We start from the raw sequence: 14,537 nt of genomic DNA on the forward strand, positions 1-14,537 counted from the left end.
TGGGTGTCATGATGCTGCCAGTTAAGCTGCTACTTGGGACAACTACATCCTTATTGGAGTACGTGCCAGCTTCCTGTTAGTGCATGTCCTGGGAGACAGCAGATGACACTCAAGCACGTGGGCCCCTGCTATGCACATGAGAGACCTGGGTGTTGTCCCTGGCCCCTGGCTTCTCCCTGACCCAGCCCTGGGTGCTGTGGACATTTGGAGTATGAACCAGTGGATGGAAGATCTCTCTGCCTCACCCCCTCCCAGTCTGCCTTTCAAGGAGATAAAAATGTATGTCTAAACTTTGTTCTTAAAACCACATGAGCATAAAATGAAAGTACTAAGGTCAGAATCCAGGCTTCCCTTGATTCCAAAGACCCTGTTATCCTCACTAAAATCTTTGTCTCTTGGAGAGGATTTCCTGGCAAGGGCTTCATTGCTCCCAACAAGACAGGCCCAGACTCTGTTCCTTTGGTAGAAGGTGGTACTTGCAGGTGCTCTGGAGAAGCCGAGGGAAGGGAGTGCCACTCGCATCCTGCCACCTGGCTGTCTCCCACCCCCTGCGCCCTCCAGGAAAACGGCTACGCAGCTGTGCTGCTCCGTCTCCCTTTGTACACCACTCACCGTGAGGATGTTGTATTCTCCAGCTGTGAAGGTCCTGCTGGATGACACCATGCCCGTGACGGGGTCGATGTGGAAGCCCTCCTCATCACTGTCCTCGACACTGTAGGTAATCCTGCCATTGAGCCCGTCATCCAGGTCTGAGGCCACCAGCCTGTACACAGGCCCAGGGGACGTGGGGCTCAGCCTCTCTGGAAGGCGGACATTGAAGAGCTTATGGGAGAACACAGGTGGGTTGTCATTGACGTCCAGGACACGCACCACTACCCTGGATGTGGACTTCAGGGCGGGTTCCCCATGGTCCAGCACAGTCACCTGGGGACAGAAGCAAGCATGAAGCACTGACTACGCATCACCTCCCACCACAACCCTGCTACCTCTTGTGACAGCCTGGAAATACTGGCCAGTCTGTTCTTTGGTCTACACGCCTTATGCTTATTATCAGAACCTCACCTACTTAGAAAGACAGTGGCATCAGAGGAAAGAAGCGGAGGGCGAGATTCCAAACCTCTGCACAGAAGCTGGCACTCTGCTCGGGAAGGCCCATGGGGCATTTCTCAGAGACCGCTGACTTCTCATAAGCTCTGCTCTCTCGTTTCCTTAAGCCACTTGAGGTTAAGAAAAGCCAATGAGGAGATGTTTACAAAGGATGGCATGGCACCTGTGGCCAATGCATGAAATGAAACCCAGAGGGAGGGAGAAGGTGTCAAAGCCATTTCAGAATCAGGAACTGTTTCATGCAGGGCAGATCATCCCCGGCATGGACAGCCCCAAGGGCACTGGGTGACGTGGATGTTCCACCTCGAATGGTTGCACATTTGAACAGCATTTTGGTGTTTAAGTCTGTTACTGCACTAGGGAGAATGCTTCAGTCCTCAGGAACTCAAGAAGGCCACGTATCTGCTGCTGACTAATTACACCTGTTTCTTACAAAGAGAGCAAGGTGCAGAGCCCAGGGGCATAGCAGGCAGCATTCACTTCCCACCTGCTGAGCAGTGTGTGTCCCACCTGCTGAAGCCTTTAGAAGAGAGACCTGCTCATCAGTCATGGACAGCCCTGGGGCGAAACAGATGGAATCTCTTCTGATTAGAACCCCTCCCACTCACTGAATGAAGCCTCTCCTTGGATGCCATGTGATTTTAGAGATCCTAGGAAGAACTGATCCTATAGACAAAGGTCTGAGTTTTGCTATTGACCTAGTGTTTGACCTTGGATGATTCTCTCTCTCCCCTCTACCCTCCCTCCCCTGCTCTCCATCTCTCAGGTATGTGTGTGTGTGTGTGGAGAGGAGGGGGGAGGAAGGGGGTGTTGAAAACCAGACCTGACAAGTACATAGGACATGCATACACTGCCCCTTCCTGCATTACTAATCAGTGGTTCCTGCCCAGCCCGAACTGGTTTCAGATTCCTTGCCTTCTCAGTGCTGAAGAGCCAGCAAAGGATCTTTACCAACACTCGGAGCAAGGCTCAGCTCCAACATGTCCTCCTCCCTGAGCCCAGCGCTGTTCTCAGCCATAGAACCAGAGGCATGCTTGTGACCCCAAGGCCTGGCTTGGCTTCCTGAAGGACCTCGGCCTGGCCTCCCTGAGGAAGCATTCCAGCACAGCACATAGCTTCACCACCATCACTCACCTCCAGAATGTGTTCTTCCTTGTTCTCTCGATCTAGCTGCTTGGCGGTGGTGAGGAGACCTGGGGAAGAGATGATAAGAGGAAGATTTGATGAGCAGCGGGCTCCCAGGGCTGCTTTACTGGGGCAAGTTCAAGGACATGACATCTGTCATGTCCTAGATGGAAATTCTGGTCTTTGGAGAACAGGTACATTAAGAATGGATGGAACTCTGGAGAAAGGAATGGGGACGGGAATAGGTGAGCAAGAACAGCAGGGACAAGGTGTTAGCTAAAGGCCCTACCTCTTCCTACTTTCTCCATTAGGCGGGGATCACAGGTCAAAAACTGAGCAGCAGCAGGCACCTGTACTGCACGTTGGACTTCCTAGGTTTGATTCCCAGACCAGGTTCCTGCCTGACTCCAACATCCTGCTAATGTAGACCTGGGAGGCAGCAGTGATAGCTCAGCTAACTGGGTTTCTGCCATTCACATGAGAACCGTGCAGGAAAGAGTGTGCTGCTGCATCTGCCAAGAGGACGTGGTGAAACCCAAGAGCAATGTGGAGACAGGCTCCTGAGAACAGAACCTTCTCAGAGGAAGTGAGGCCAAGAGATGGGAGGAGGCAGAGCCTGCATGACCTCATCTGAGCGCTGGCTGCAGCTGTGCCTGCTACTACACATGTCTGGACTTTTCAGTAAGGTAAGAAAAATGTCTCTCGTTACTTCAGCCAACCTAGTTTGGGTTTCCATCTTTTACATCTGGAAAAGTCCTGACATCCAAATCCACACTGAGATTTCATGTGCTGGACAGGGCAGGGGTGGGGTTCATAGTGCGGCAGGGGAAGCAATCGGGGTCTTTGGAACAGCGAGACCCCTGCCTCAGGAAGGATGGTGCTTCCTGGCTCAGCCCCTCCCTGCCCCTCCCGTGGCACTGCCCACCTCAGTTCCAGCCTCAGGAGGCACACCTGGAGTGGGCTCACCAACTCTCTCTTTCCGGCCCTGACTCCAGGAGGCTCCTGCTTATCCCTACCTCTTCTGTGATTCCTCAACCCCACCCTCCTCTGTCAAAGGAGGAGCTGAATTGGGAGACCTTCAAGGTCCTTCTGGCCTTAGGTTCTGGATGTCTCCTCCTGCTGTCCAGGAATTTATTCCAGAGAAACCAAAACATAAATATGGGAAGTGGTGTGCCCAAGGCTGCTCATCATGGTAACATCTTAACAAGTAAACCACTAAACACAATCCATAAAAGAGGAAAGTTACATAAATTACACATTTAAAAGGAATATAAAGCAGCCATTTAAATTATATTTTTGTAGATGCAGAAATGCTATGTACTATATATGAGGGTACTTCAAAAAGTTCATCAAAATGGAGTTAACAGATAAGTTTATTTTAGTGCAAAACATTTTAAAATCCATGCATACGCATGGTCTTCAAACAGTTCATGGAAGTGTGAATTATGAAAATACTACATATGGGCCAGTGCCACAGCTCAATAGGCTAATCCTCCGCCTGTGGCACCGGCACACCAGGTTCTAGTCCCGGTTGGGGCGCCGGATTCTGTCCCAGTTGCCCCTCTTCCAGGTCAGCTCTCTGCTGTGGCCCGGGAGTGCAGTGGAGGATGGCCCAAGTGCTTGGGCCCTGCACCCACATGGGAGACCAGGAGAAGCACCTGACTCCTGCCATTGGATCAGCGCGGTGCGCCGGCCGCAGCGCGCGGACCGCAGCGGCCATTGGAGGGTGAACCAACGGCAAAGGAAGACCTTTCTCTCTGTCTCTCTCTCTCACTGTCCATTCTGCCTGTCAAAAAAAATACTACATACGAATTTTAATTTTATCTGTTTATCCAGAGAGACAGAGTCCACTTTTCTTGCACCCAAATAAATTTACCTTTTAATTATGCTTTCCTTGAACTTCTTTTTTTTTTTATTTTTTATTTTTTTGACAGGCAGAGTGGACAGTGAGAGAGAGACAGAGAGAAAGGTCTTCCTTTGCCGTTGGTTCACCCTCCAATGGCCGCCGCGGCCGGCGCGCTGCGGCCGGCGCACCGCGCTGATCCGATGGCAGGAGCCAGGAGCCAGGTGCTTTTCCTGGTCTCCCATGGGGTGCAGGGCCCAAGCACCTGGGCCATCCTCCACTGCACTCCCGGGCCACAGCAGAGAGCCGGCCTGGAAGAGGGGCAACCGGGACAGAATCCGGCGCCCCGACCGGGACTAGAACCCGGTGTGCCGGCGCCGCAAGGCGGAGGATTAGCCTAGTGAGCCGCGGCGCCGGCCTCCTTGAACTTCTTAAGAATCCTCAAATTACTGATTTAAAAAGGCAGCTCATCAGGAGTTGCCATAGAAATCACCATCATTATGTTCAGTTCTAGAAAATTCACAAAGTGGTAGCTTTTTTAGTTCTTTGCTGTTGTTGTTTTATCATGCACGAGTCCCAGTGCCAGCTTTTCCTGGAGCTGGCTGCTTCAGATGAGTCAGAGGAGGGCTCTGTCTTCTCATCTGTCAATTTAGGAAGTTGGATGTAGTGGGCTCTGTCTTCTCATCTGTCAATTTAGGAAGTTGGATGTAGTGATCTATAAATCTGGTTTTAACTTGCTGAGCCATACTGGCTCTCAGCTGAAGCAAGCAGGCAGGGAAGGGGCAGGTTCCCTGTAGCATGCAGGGAAGTCAGGGTTGAGATTATCCAGGTCCCAGAAGCTCAGTCTGAGCCCCTGGCCTGAGAAGTCCTGGTCAGTTACAGAAGGCCACTTTGAAATGCAAGCAGATCCATTGGTGGGGGGGGGGGCAGTGGCCATTGGGAAAGTTTAAGTTTCTTGATCCTGTTTCAGTGATGAAGTGATGCCGATAATAGAAGCAAGCATGAAATGAAGCTCAGTGAAGAGAACAGAGGTGCCATGGGAAGAGCTCAGTGAGGGGGCAGGGGAGGCAGTGGTGCTAGAGCCTCCTGCAAACGGGATGAGGTGTGAGGATGTGGCCTCTGTTCCAGCCACGTGTCTTGCCTTACACAGTAGAACACAGACCATCCCAGCTGTTGCCTCCCTAACTGAGGACAGGACAGGTGTGGGAGGAATCAGCAAAGGCTCTGGAAAGCCCCCTACCTGGGCAGCCTTCCAGTTAGAGAAGGAAGGCAAGTGGAAATGCAAGACACATGCCCTGGATCTAGTGGGGACACTGTCCCAGACCACCCCATCTGCTTCTCTCCCTTCTCCCCGGGGCTCTCTCTGAATCTCAGAATCTCTCTCTCTCTCTCTGTCTGTCTCTCTCTCTCTCTCTCTGGCTTTATCTCACCACTGCCATCTCCTGCTGTCTAAGGTCCTGGGAATCACTATTATTATCATCTCCATTTACTGGTGAGAAAACTCTGGCACAGAGCAGTTGAATCACCTTCCAAGACCTCACCATTTCTAAGTGGTGTGACTGGGATATGCTCTAATAAAATCCACCTACTCGCTCTGTCCTCAACAGGACCTTGATCTTCTTCCCTCCAGGAACTTCTCCTTGCCCAGATGCTCCCTAAGACTGCTGCCTATCAAAACCCTCCCGACCCTTAGCTCAAGGCCCTGCTACAGGAAACTCCTGCAGATTCTCCACACTGGCAGTTGCTTCTCTCCTCTGAGCAGCAGTGGTCACATCCACATGTGTTTTACAGTGCTGTGCCATCCCCCGGGCCCTGTAGTATTTCTGTCCAATTCTTCATGTTCCTGACGGACTAAAGTCTTCCACACCTGAACCTGTTAAAAGCCTTGTAAGGCCGGCGCTGCAGCTCACTAGGCTAATCCTCCGCCTAGCGGCGCCGGCACACCGGGTTCTAGTCCCGGTCGGGGCGCCGGATTCTGTCCCGGTTGCCCCTCTTCCAGGCCAGCTCTCTGCTGTGGCCAGGGAGTGCAGTGGAGGATGGCCCAGGTGCTTGGGCCCTGCACCCCATGGGAGACCAGGAAAAGCACCTGGCTCCTGGCTCCTGCCATCGGATCAGCGCGGTGCGCCGGCCGCAGCACGCTGGCCGCGGCGGCCATTGGAGGGTGAACCAACGGCAAAGGAAGACCTTTCTCTCTGTCTCTCTCTCTCTCTGTCCACTCTGCCTGTCAAAAAAAAAAAAAAAAAAAAAAAAAGCCTTGTAAGGGCAGATACCCTTAAATGTTTGCTGAATCAATCTTGGGGGTAACAAAACACTGTAGATGCTGGCAGAGATTCATTCATCCATTTAGCAGTTTTTTGTTGAACTTTTACTTTGTGCCAGGTCTGAGGACATTACCATGGGCAAACACAGCCATGGTCCCTTTTCTGGGGAAACTTTCAAGTCTAACAGAGGACTTGGGAGATTTGTGGATTAATCGTGAAAGTGAAGTGTCACAGCCTGTATGACAGGTGTTACAGAAGGAAGCAAGTAGTGTTAGGAAGTGTGGCCTGGTGTCAGGACAGACTTCTCTAAGGGAAGAATAGCTGGGCTGCAGGAGTTAACCAGATGAAAGCAGAGAGGAGTCCTGGGGGAGAGACCAGGGATGCAGAGCCCTGGGCTGGAGGGGCATGGACCAAAGCAGCTTTGTGGCTGGAACCCAGAGAGGGCAGTAGAGCAGGTCAAGCCCAGGTCTCTGGGACAGGGCAAGCTCTGGCTTCATCTTCAGGACCCAGAAAAATCTTGCCCAAACTGTCCAGGTAGGGCAGTGGGACAGTGCAATGGTGGGGCTGAGAAAGGCCTCCTGGGGCTCACTGCTGACCCATGTTTCTAGTTTTATAAATGTCCATGCTGATGAAGATTTCTCCTCCTCAACAGCAGGAAGACTCAGAGCATTTCTGCCCTTCGGCATGTTGCCAGACCTGCTGTCAGGGAGCTGTTGATTGTAAAGGGAACAAGGATTTGGAAGAAGTTGAGAAGTTAATGCCTTAGGTGAGAGATCTCTTCCCTCTCCCAGGGAGGGAGGGACAGGGCAGGCCCAGGGGGAGAACCAGCTCAGGCTTGTTTTCCAGGAGCAAAGTGTCCTCTTTCCAGGAGAACTAATCCATACCCTGAGGTCAAAGGTGAACAGGAAAGGCTCCCAACTGATGTCATAGAAACTTGTATGAGCCAGCCAGCTTCTGTCCTAGGACCCCCAGGCTCATCACTCTACCCCTTTTGTCCTAAAGTTCAGGGGACTGCCTCCCTGGCATTCTCTCCTTCCCCTGCCTGCAGTCTCACCCGGGTTTCGTCCTTCCAGGAGAGGAGTAAAGTGTTGGAGCTGGAGAGTAGGAAGTTGGCTCCAGAAGAGAAAATAACCTTCTCCACAACAGCATTGTTCATCCCCCAGGGGAAGGACGTGGCCTTTTAGCAGTGTCCACAGCAGTGGGAATTGACTCGCAAACCCTAGGGCCAGTGGGAGCCAGGCAGGTGGCATAGATGAGGGAAGCAGGCTGGGACTACTGCAGTAGAGGATGGTGGAGATGGTGGGGCCTAGTGGACATGTGCCTGGCCAACACAGGGAGCTGCTGTTGGCCCAGTGAGAAACTGCCGACAGTGTGGCCACATATCCCCATTTGAAAAGAACGAGCAGAAATATGGACAGTTTTGTGAAAGTCCTTAAATTTTAAGTATAGTCAACAACTTAGAAAATCATTGTTTAAAGATCACAAGTCAAGAAAAACTGGTTTCCTGCTGCCAACTGATGACCTCTGGATCACTCTAAAGCAGCCACCATCCTTGCCTGTTTGGGAGCACATGGAGATCTGAAATAGTCCAATCTTGACCACCGGGCAACCTGCTTAGCTTCCCTGGGCCCCAGGAAAGAAAGCTGATGACAGGTTCTCCCCGTTTTCCTTTGGCAATGACTGGGTAGAGCCGTGTTCTCAAACTGCAGCACACATTGGATGCTTTGTGCAAAGAGGTTGCTGGCTCCCACCCTCAGAATCACTCTGTAGGCCTGGGGTGCCTCCTGAGAATCTGACTTTCCCACAACTTTGCAGTCGATGCTCACGGTGCAGGCCACAACCGCACTTTGAGAACCACCATCGCAGAGGTTCGCCCAGCTTCCTGGGCCCTTACCTGTGAATGGGTGAATAGCAAAGAATCCCACATGGTCCCCACTGGTGATGTTGAAGGTCAGCTTCCCTTTGGAGCTGGAGTCTGGGTCCCAAGCTTCTAGCTGAAGCACGGAGGTGCCTACTGGCACTCCCTCCTGGATGGAGGTGTAGAACACAGGTCTATGCATGCGGGGTGGGTTGTCATTGACATCCGTGACCTCTATGTAGACTTCCGTGACAGACGAGAGGGGCACGGAACCCCTGTCCACGGCCAGTACTGTCAACCAGTAGAAGGGAACAAACTCTCGGTCCAGGGGCGCCAGAGTCTGAATCATTCCTGGAACAGTGAATCAAATCCAAGATGTTTTAGAGCTTTAAGTGGCTTTAGGAATCCCCATCCCCATACCCTGGAACTACACTGTGGATAGAGTATTAACAGATACTCCACACGGAAGAGGGAACCGTGGTTGATGTGATTTAGGAGATGCAGAATAGAACACAGAGGGATTAATATCCTTACTGTAGACCCTCTGGGCCTTTCTCTGCTGAATAGGCACACGACTCCAGCATATGGGCAAGTGGAGGGTTTCCAGGAGGCAGTGGTAGTTGGCCTACTTTCTCCTGACTCTTTCAAGCCAGGTTCCACTGATTTATTCCACCTACTGTATGTGAGATTCCCTTTTGGCTGTCCTTAAATAGTTTCCTTCACACTTTTAAGTCCTGGCAGTTAATCAGTTTAAGGGTTAAGGACTGAATAAATAAATTGCTGTTCCTTCTCCATCCTCTTCATGATTTCGGGGGTTTAGCTGCATTCTTTACCACATCCACTCCACAGATTGCTTACTGTTTTACAAGTTGGGGATCCTGGGGGCTGGCGTTGTAGTACAGCGGTTTAAGCCGCCGCCTGCAACACCAGCATCCCACAGGGGAAATGTTTCAAGTCCTGGCTGTTCTAACTCCAATCCATCTCCCTGCTAATATACCTGGAAAAGCAGGGGAAAATGGCCCAAGTGTTTGGGCCCTGCACCCACATGGGAGACCCAGATGAAGCTCCTGGCTTCTGCCTTCACCCTGGCCTAAACCTGGCCATCTGGGGAGTGAACCAGCAGGTGGAAGATTTCTTTCTTTCTCTGTCTCTCCTTCTCTGTCTTTAACTCTGCCTTTCAAATAAATAAATCTATCTTTTAAAAAAATGAAGTTGGGGTCCAAGAATGAGCAAAAGAAGCTAACACCCTAAACTCTCACAGATCACACTCAGCTAGCAGGCCAGGTTGGTGGTGGCATGGGTAGGGGGGAATGAGGGATGGACACACATCCTGTACTCAGAGCCAGAGCATGTCACAGGAGGCAGTGGGGGAAACTGAGGCACTGAGAGGGAGCAGGACTTGACCAAGATCACGGAGCAAGTAAGGGGAAGAAGAACTGGGTCTGGAATTGGCTGTCAGTCTGATGTTCTTTCTATCACACCACCCTGCCCTTTCCCCTGGAAACCCCCCACCAGGCTATAAATTCCTGAAGGCAGGAGTAACCTGCCTCTGTTCCCCTGGGGTCTTCTCAAGGTGCCCACCTTACATGTGGTGGGTGCTCGGTGCACTGATTTTCTATGAAGCTTTAAACAAATAAGTTGGTGTCCCCTCTTTGGAAGGCAGTTTGGAAATACCTATTCGCATTTGAAATGTACAAACATCCTTTGACTCAGAAACTTCATTTTTAAGAGATTTTCCTATAGAGACTCATGCATATGAATAAAAGTAAGCTAAACAAAGATGTTAGAGTCAAATGACAGAATGGTGTGCAACCAATAAATAACAGAAAATGTTTGTATTGGTGAACATGATGTCCTGATGTTATATTATGGGAGGAAAGTTATAAAAGTATCCCTATTGCATTATACTTTCATAATAACATAATGAGCCGGCACCGCGGCTCACTAGGCTAATCCTCCGCCTTGCGGGGCCGGCACACCGGGTTCTAGTCCCGGTTGGGGCGCCGGATTCTGTCCCGGTTGCCCCTCTTCCAGGCCAGCCCTCTGCTATGGCTTGGGAGTGCAGTGGAGGATGGCCCAAGTCCTTGGGCACTGCACCCACATGGGAGACCAGGAGAAGCACCTGGCTCCTGGCTTCGGATCAATGCGACCATTGGAGGGTGAACCAACGGCAAAAAGGAAGACCTTTCTCTCTGTCTCTCTCTCTCACTGTCCACTCTGCCTGTCAAAAATAATAAAAAAAAATAACATAATGAACAAAAAAACCATATCAGGTATAAAGAGAAAAAATTTAGATTATGTACCAAATTGTTAATAAAGATTCCATCTGGGGAGATGAGACACAGGGGAACGTTCATTTTTTAAGTTATTTATAAGAATTTACAACTAGCATGTGTTACTTTCATAAACAGAATATATATGAGCATGTGTGTACATGTGTATGCTTACATATGCACATATATATGAGAATACTTCAAAAAGTTTGTGGAAAATGAGATTAAAAGATAACTTATATTGACAGGTAGAATTTTTGAAATTCATGCGTAGTTTTTCATGAACTTTTTAAAGATTCCTGTATGCATAGATTTCAAAATTTTTCCAACAAGGAATTTATCTTTTTATTTCATTTTCCCACAAACATTGTGAAGTAACTATACATGGTTCCATACACATACATGTAGATACATATAGAACTCTAGTTGCAAGAAATTTACGATAAAAGGAACAGGGAAGAGAATCCCTATTTACGGACTTGCTTTTCTGCCTGCAGCCTAATTTCTCCCACAACAGCCCCTGAGTTCACTCCTATCCCCCTCGCTCCCAGTACCTGTGTCTTGGTTGATGCTGAAGGCTGCGAGGCCAGTGCCAGCCCGCAGGAAGTACTGGAGCTCCCCGTCTAGGCCACTGTCGTCGTCGTGGGCAGCCACCAGCATCACCTGAGTTCCTGAGGGGCTGTTCTCCTGCACCTGGCCCTGGTGCACGAAGGAGGCAAAGCGGGGAGGGTGGAGATTCTCATTCACATCCAGGACCATCACCTCCACGTGGCACAGGGTCCGGCGGGCCACAGGCCTCCCACTGTCACTGACCCACAGGCTCAGATTGTACCCAGCCCGTCTCTCGAAGTCCAGCTCCCTCTCCAGACTAAGTGCCCCAGTCGTCAGGTCCACCCGGAAGGTCCCATGGGCGTCGTCCAACAGGACATACCGCAGTTCCCCTGCAGGGCCCAGATCGGGATCAGAGGCATCCAGAAATGTCAGGACAGTTCCTGGGGGCAGGTCCTCGGGGACCTTCAGGCTGTTGAGTTCTGTGATGCACTGGGGAGAGTTGTCGTTGGCATCCTCTAAGGTGACTATCAGGTCAGTGACAGAGAAGAGCTGGTGGCCCTTTCTAGGTTGATCTCTGGCCTCCACTTTCAGGATGTGCTGAGGTTCTGATTCCCGGTCGAGAGGCCCCGTGACAACCAGTTCCCCGGTAAGGGGGTGTAGGGAGAACTTCTCTGTTGGGCTTAGCAGAGAGTAGCGAACCCTCCCATTGTCCTCAGAGTCAGCATCTTTTGTTTGCAGCTCTGCAATTGTGGTTCCAACTTCTGTGTCCTCTGAGATGGTTAGCTGGTAACCCCCAGCAGGGAATCTGGGTGCATTGTCATTCCAGTCTTTCACGTTCACTGGCAACAGCTTCCAGGAGGACTTCTGGGGAGTGCCTAGGTCATGCACCGTTATATTGAGGATGTAGAAACTGGTGGTTTCATAATCCAGGGGAGCAACTACAGAGAACAGCCCTGTCTCCAGCTCAATGTCAAAGCAACCCTCCTCATTGCCATCTGCAATCACATAGACCAGTTTGCCACTGAAGCCAGTGTCAGGGTCAGTGGCCACCAGGCGGGCCAAGGGGGTATTGATGGGTACACTCTCAAGGATGTCGATGGACTGGGGGAAGTGGTCCTCAAACTGGGGGGGATGCCGATTGAGCTGGTACATGCTGAAGGACATGAACTCATCCTCACTGGACTCCTCGTTCTGAAGTCCCACTGAGTGGAGGATGGTCTTTGTGAAATGTGTCAGCACCCCTGTTTTATCACATGTTATAGGGACCTCAAAACGAGGATCCTTCACCACAGTAAGGTTCAGTGTGGTCGGCGATGCATAGTTTTTGCCATCGGAAGCTGTAATTTTCAGTGAATAGCTGGTGGGTTGACCCACAGTAAGATCTGTCAGAGAACGCTTGAGGGAGACCACTCCGGAGAAGTAATTTATGTCAAAATAGTCCAGTTCGTTGCCTGACACGATCTCGTATTTCAGGTTCTGAAGCTCATCCACATCTATGGCTGACATGGTCATCACTGACTTCCCCACCGGCCAGTCTTGGCGGATAGACCCCGTGCAGTTGACGTCCTCAAACATGGGCTGGTTGTCATTCAGGTTCTGGAGCCTGAGAGAAACAGACACTTCCTTCTCCCGGCGAAATGGGGAGCCCCAGTCCGATGCCCGGACCCGGAAGGTATACATTCTTCTCATGAGCTCATAGTCCATGGGTTTGGAGGTGGAGATGATCCCCAGGTAAGGGTCGATAGAGAATGGCACACCTTTGGGACCAGCGATGGAGTAAGTGACGAACCCGTTCTCCCCGCGATCCCCATCTGTGGCAGTGACAGCCAGAATGCTGGTGCCTGGAGGGACGTTCTCATCCAAGGTGCCCTCGTAGGAAGACCTGTTGAAGACGGGAGCATGGTTGTTACAGTCCACAATGTCAATTACCACCGTGGTGGAGGCCAGGCCCGGGGTGGTTCTGACGTGCAGCTGGTAGTGAGCTCCGTCACGGAAGTCCAGGAACCTCGTGGTGGTGATCAGCCCAGTGCGAGCATTCAGTGTGAACCCCGCACTCACCGAGGATGGCTTCAGAGTATACTGCAGGTTGGGGAAGGCCGGGGTTACCTTCACCCTCACCACACGGCTGCCAGGAGGGGAAAACTCACTGAGCTGCACCCTGTAAACGGCCTTCTCAAATCTGAGAGAAGCCAGCGCAGAAGCAGGTAGGTGAAAGCCCCGGATCTGGGAATGAAAGGGAGGTCCGCTCCTGCTCCTGGCCTGGAGGCTCAGGTTGAAGCCGTGCAGGTGCTCCACCCAGTTGATGTCTTTGATGGACACTAAACTGAACTCGTTACTCCGGGCGTAAGACTGGATGGCTCTGAAGTGCTTTCCAGGGTCACCGCCAACAACTTCCACTGAGTCCACAGTGGCTCCGGAGCCATTTGCATCGACCACTATGGTGGCATAGGTGGTGCCCTCACTGCCATCTGGTGGACTCACCGCCACCGAGGCAATGGCGGGGGGCTTCCTGAGGGCGGGCTCCACGTGGATGACAAGGGCAGCCAAGTTGCCAAACCCATTTCCCTCTGCAATCTTGCGCATGCGGTCCACGGCCAGCACCTGCAGCTCGTACTTCCCTCGCCAGGTGACGTTGAGCTTCCCCGCCACGGTGACCACGCCGCTGGTGGGATGGATGGCAAACATCTCTGACCTTGTGTTAAAGGCATAGTAGAACTCAGCGTTCTGCCCCAGATCAGCGTCCGTGGCAGTCACCTTGCAGATGGGGCTCCTGAGGGGCACATCCCCAGAGATGGTGACTCGGTATGAAGGTGGGGAGAAGAGAGGCTTCAGGTCATTCTGGTCCAGGATGTGGATCACCACGCGGGCCAATGCTTCCAACTCCAAGGTCTTCTCTGTGGCTTGGATGATGAGTGTGTAGCTGTCTCGCACCTCCCTGTTCAGAAGGGCCGTGTTGCTGCTCTTTGTCCTTATTCTCAGAAAGCAAAAGTTGCCTACCACATACTCCTCTGTTTTAAATACGTTGGCCACATCCCCAGAGATGATCCGGTACCTCACTGTCCACTGGGGATCCGCGAGATAGACGCCCATTTTCACGGAGCTCTCCACATAGGTCTTGGGGGCAGAGTTCTCATAGATGGTGACATTGTAGAGGGGGTGTGTGAAGTGCCAAGCTGAGGATGAAAGAATTCCTTCTAGGGGCTTCTCACAGGTTGCACAATGGAGCAAGAAAATGACCAGACCCAGCAAGGCAATAGTCATGGTGAAAAAACTCCCAAGACCCTGGTGCAAAAGAAAGCATGGGTGCAGGTTAGGAGAGAAATCCTTCCTTCTGTGTGCTTCTTGCCTGGGGATGATCAGGCCCTGTCCAGGGTCATTTGGCAATTTCTGAAGATGTTTTTGGCTGTTACGGCTTGAGGGGAGTTCTACTGGTGGGCAGATGCCAGCAATGCCACTACACAGGAGAGCCACCCACAGCGAAGGGTCCCCTGGCCCCAAACAGCCACATGCCAAGGCGG

General features: G+C 51.6%; 1 protein-coding gene across 1 annotated transcript in view; it reads right to left on the minus strand.

Moving 5' to 3' along the window:
- The window catches only part of FAT2 (FAT atypical cadherin 2), an 84,334-nt gene that overhangs the window by 49,759 nt on the left and 20,038 nt on the right, over positions 1-14,537 (minus strand). The window contains exons 2-5 of the mRNA XM_008255280.5: positions 11,022-14,301; positions 8,231-8,545; positions 2,242-2,300; positions 613-924 (exon numbers count right to left, since the gene is read on the minus strand). Coding sequence (XP_008253502.4) covers positions 613-924; positions 2,242-2,300; positions 8,231-8,545; positions 11,022-14,280 — 3,945 coding nt within the window. The 5' untranslated portion in view covers positions 14,281-14,301. The remainder of the gene's footprint in view (positions 1-612; positions 925-2,241; positions 2,301-8,230; positions 8,546-11,021; positions 14,302-14,537) is intronic.

Source organism: Oryctolagus cuniculus, chromosome 6, assembly GCF_051225735.1.
Source record: "Oryctolagus cuniculus isolate XC-2025 breed Fujian yellow rabbit chromosome 6, ASM5122573v1, whole genome shotgun sequence".
NCBI classification, from domain to species: domain Eukaryota; kingdom Metazoa; phylum Chordata; class Mammalia; order Lagomorpha; family Leporidae; genus Oryctolagus; species Oryctolagus cuniculus.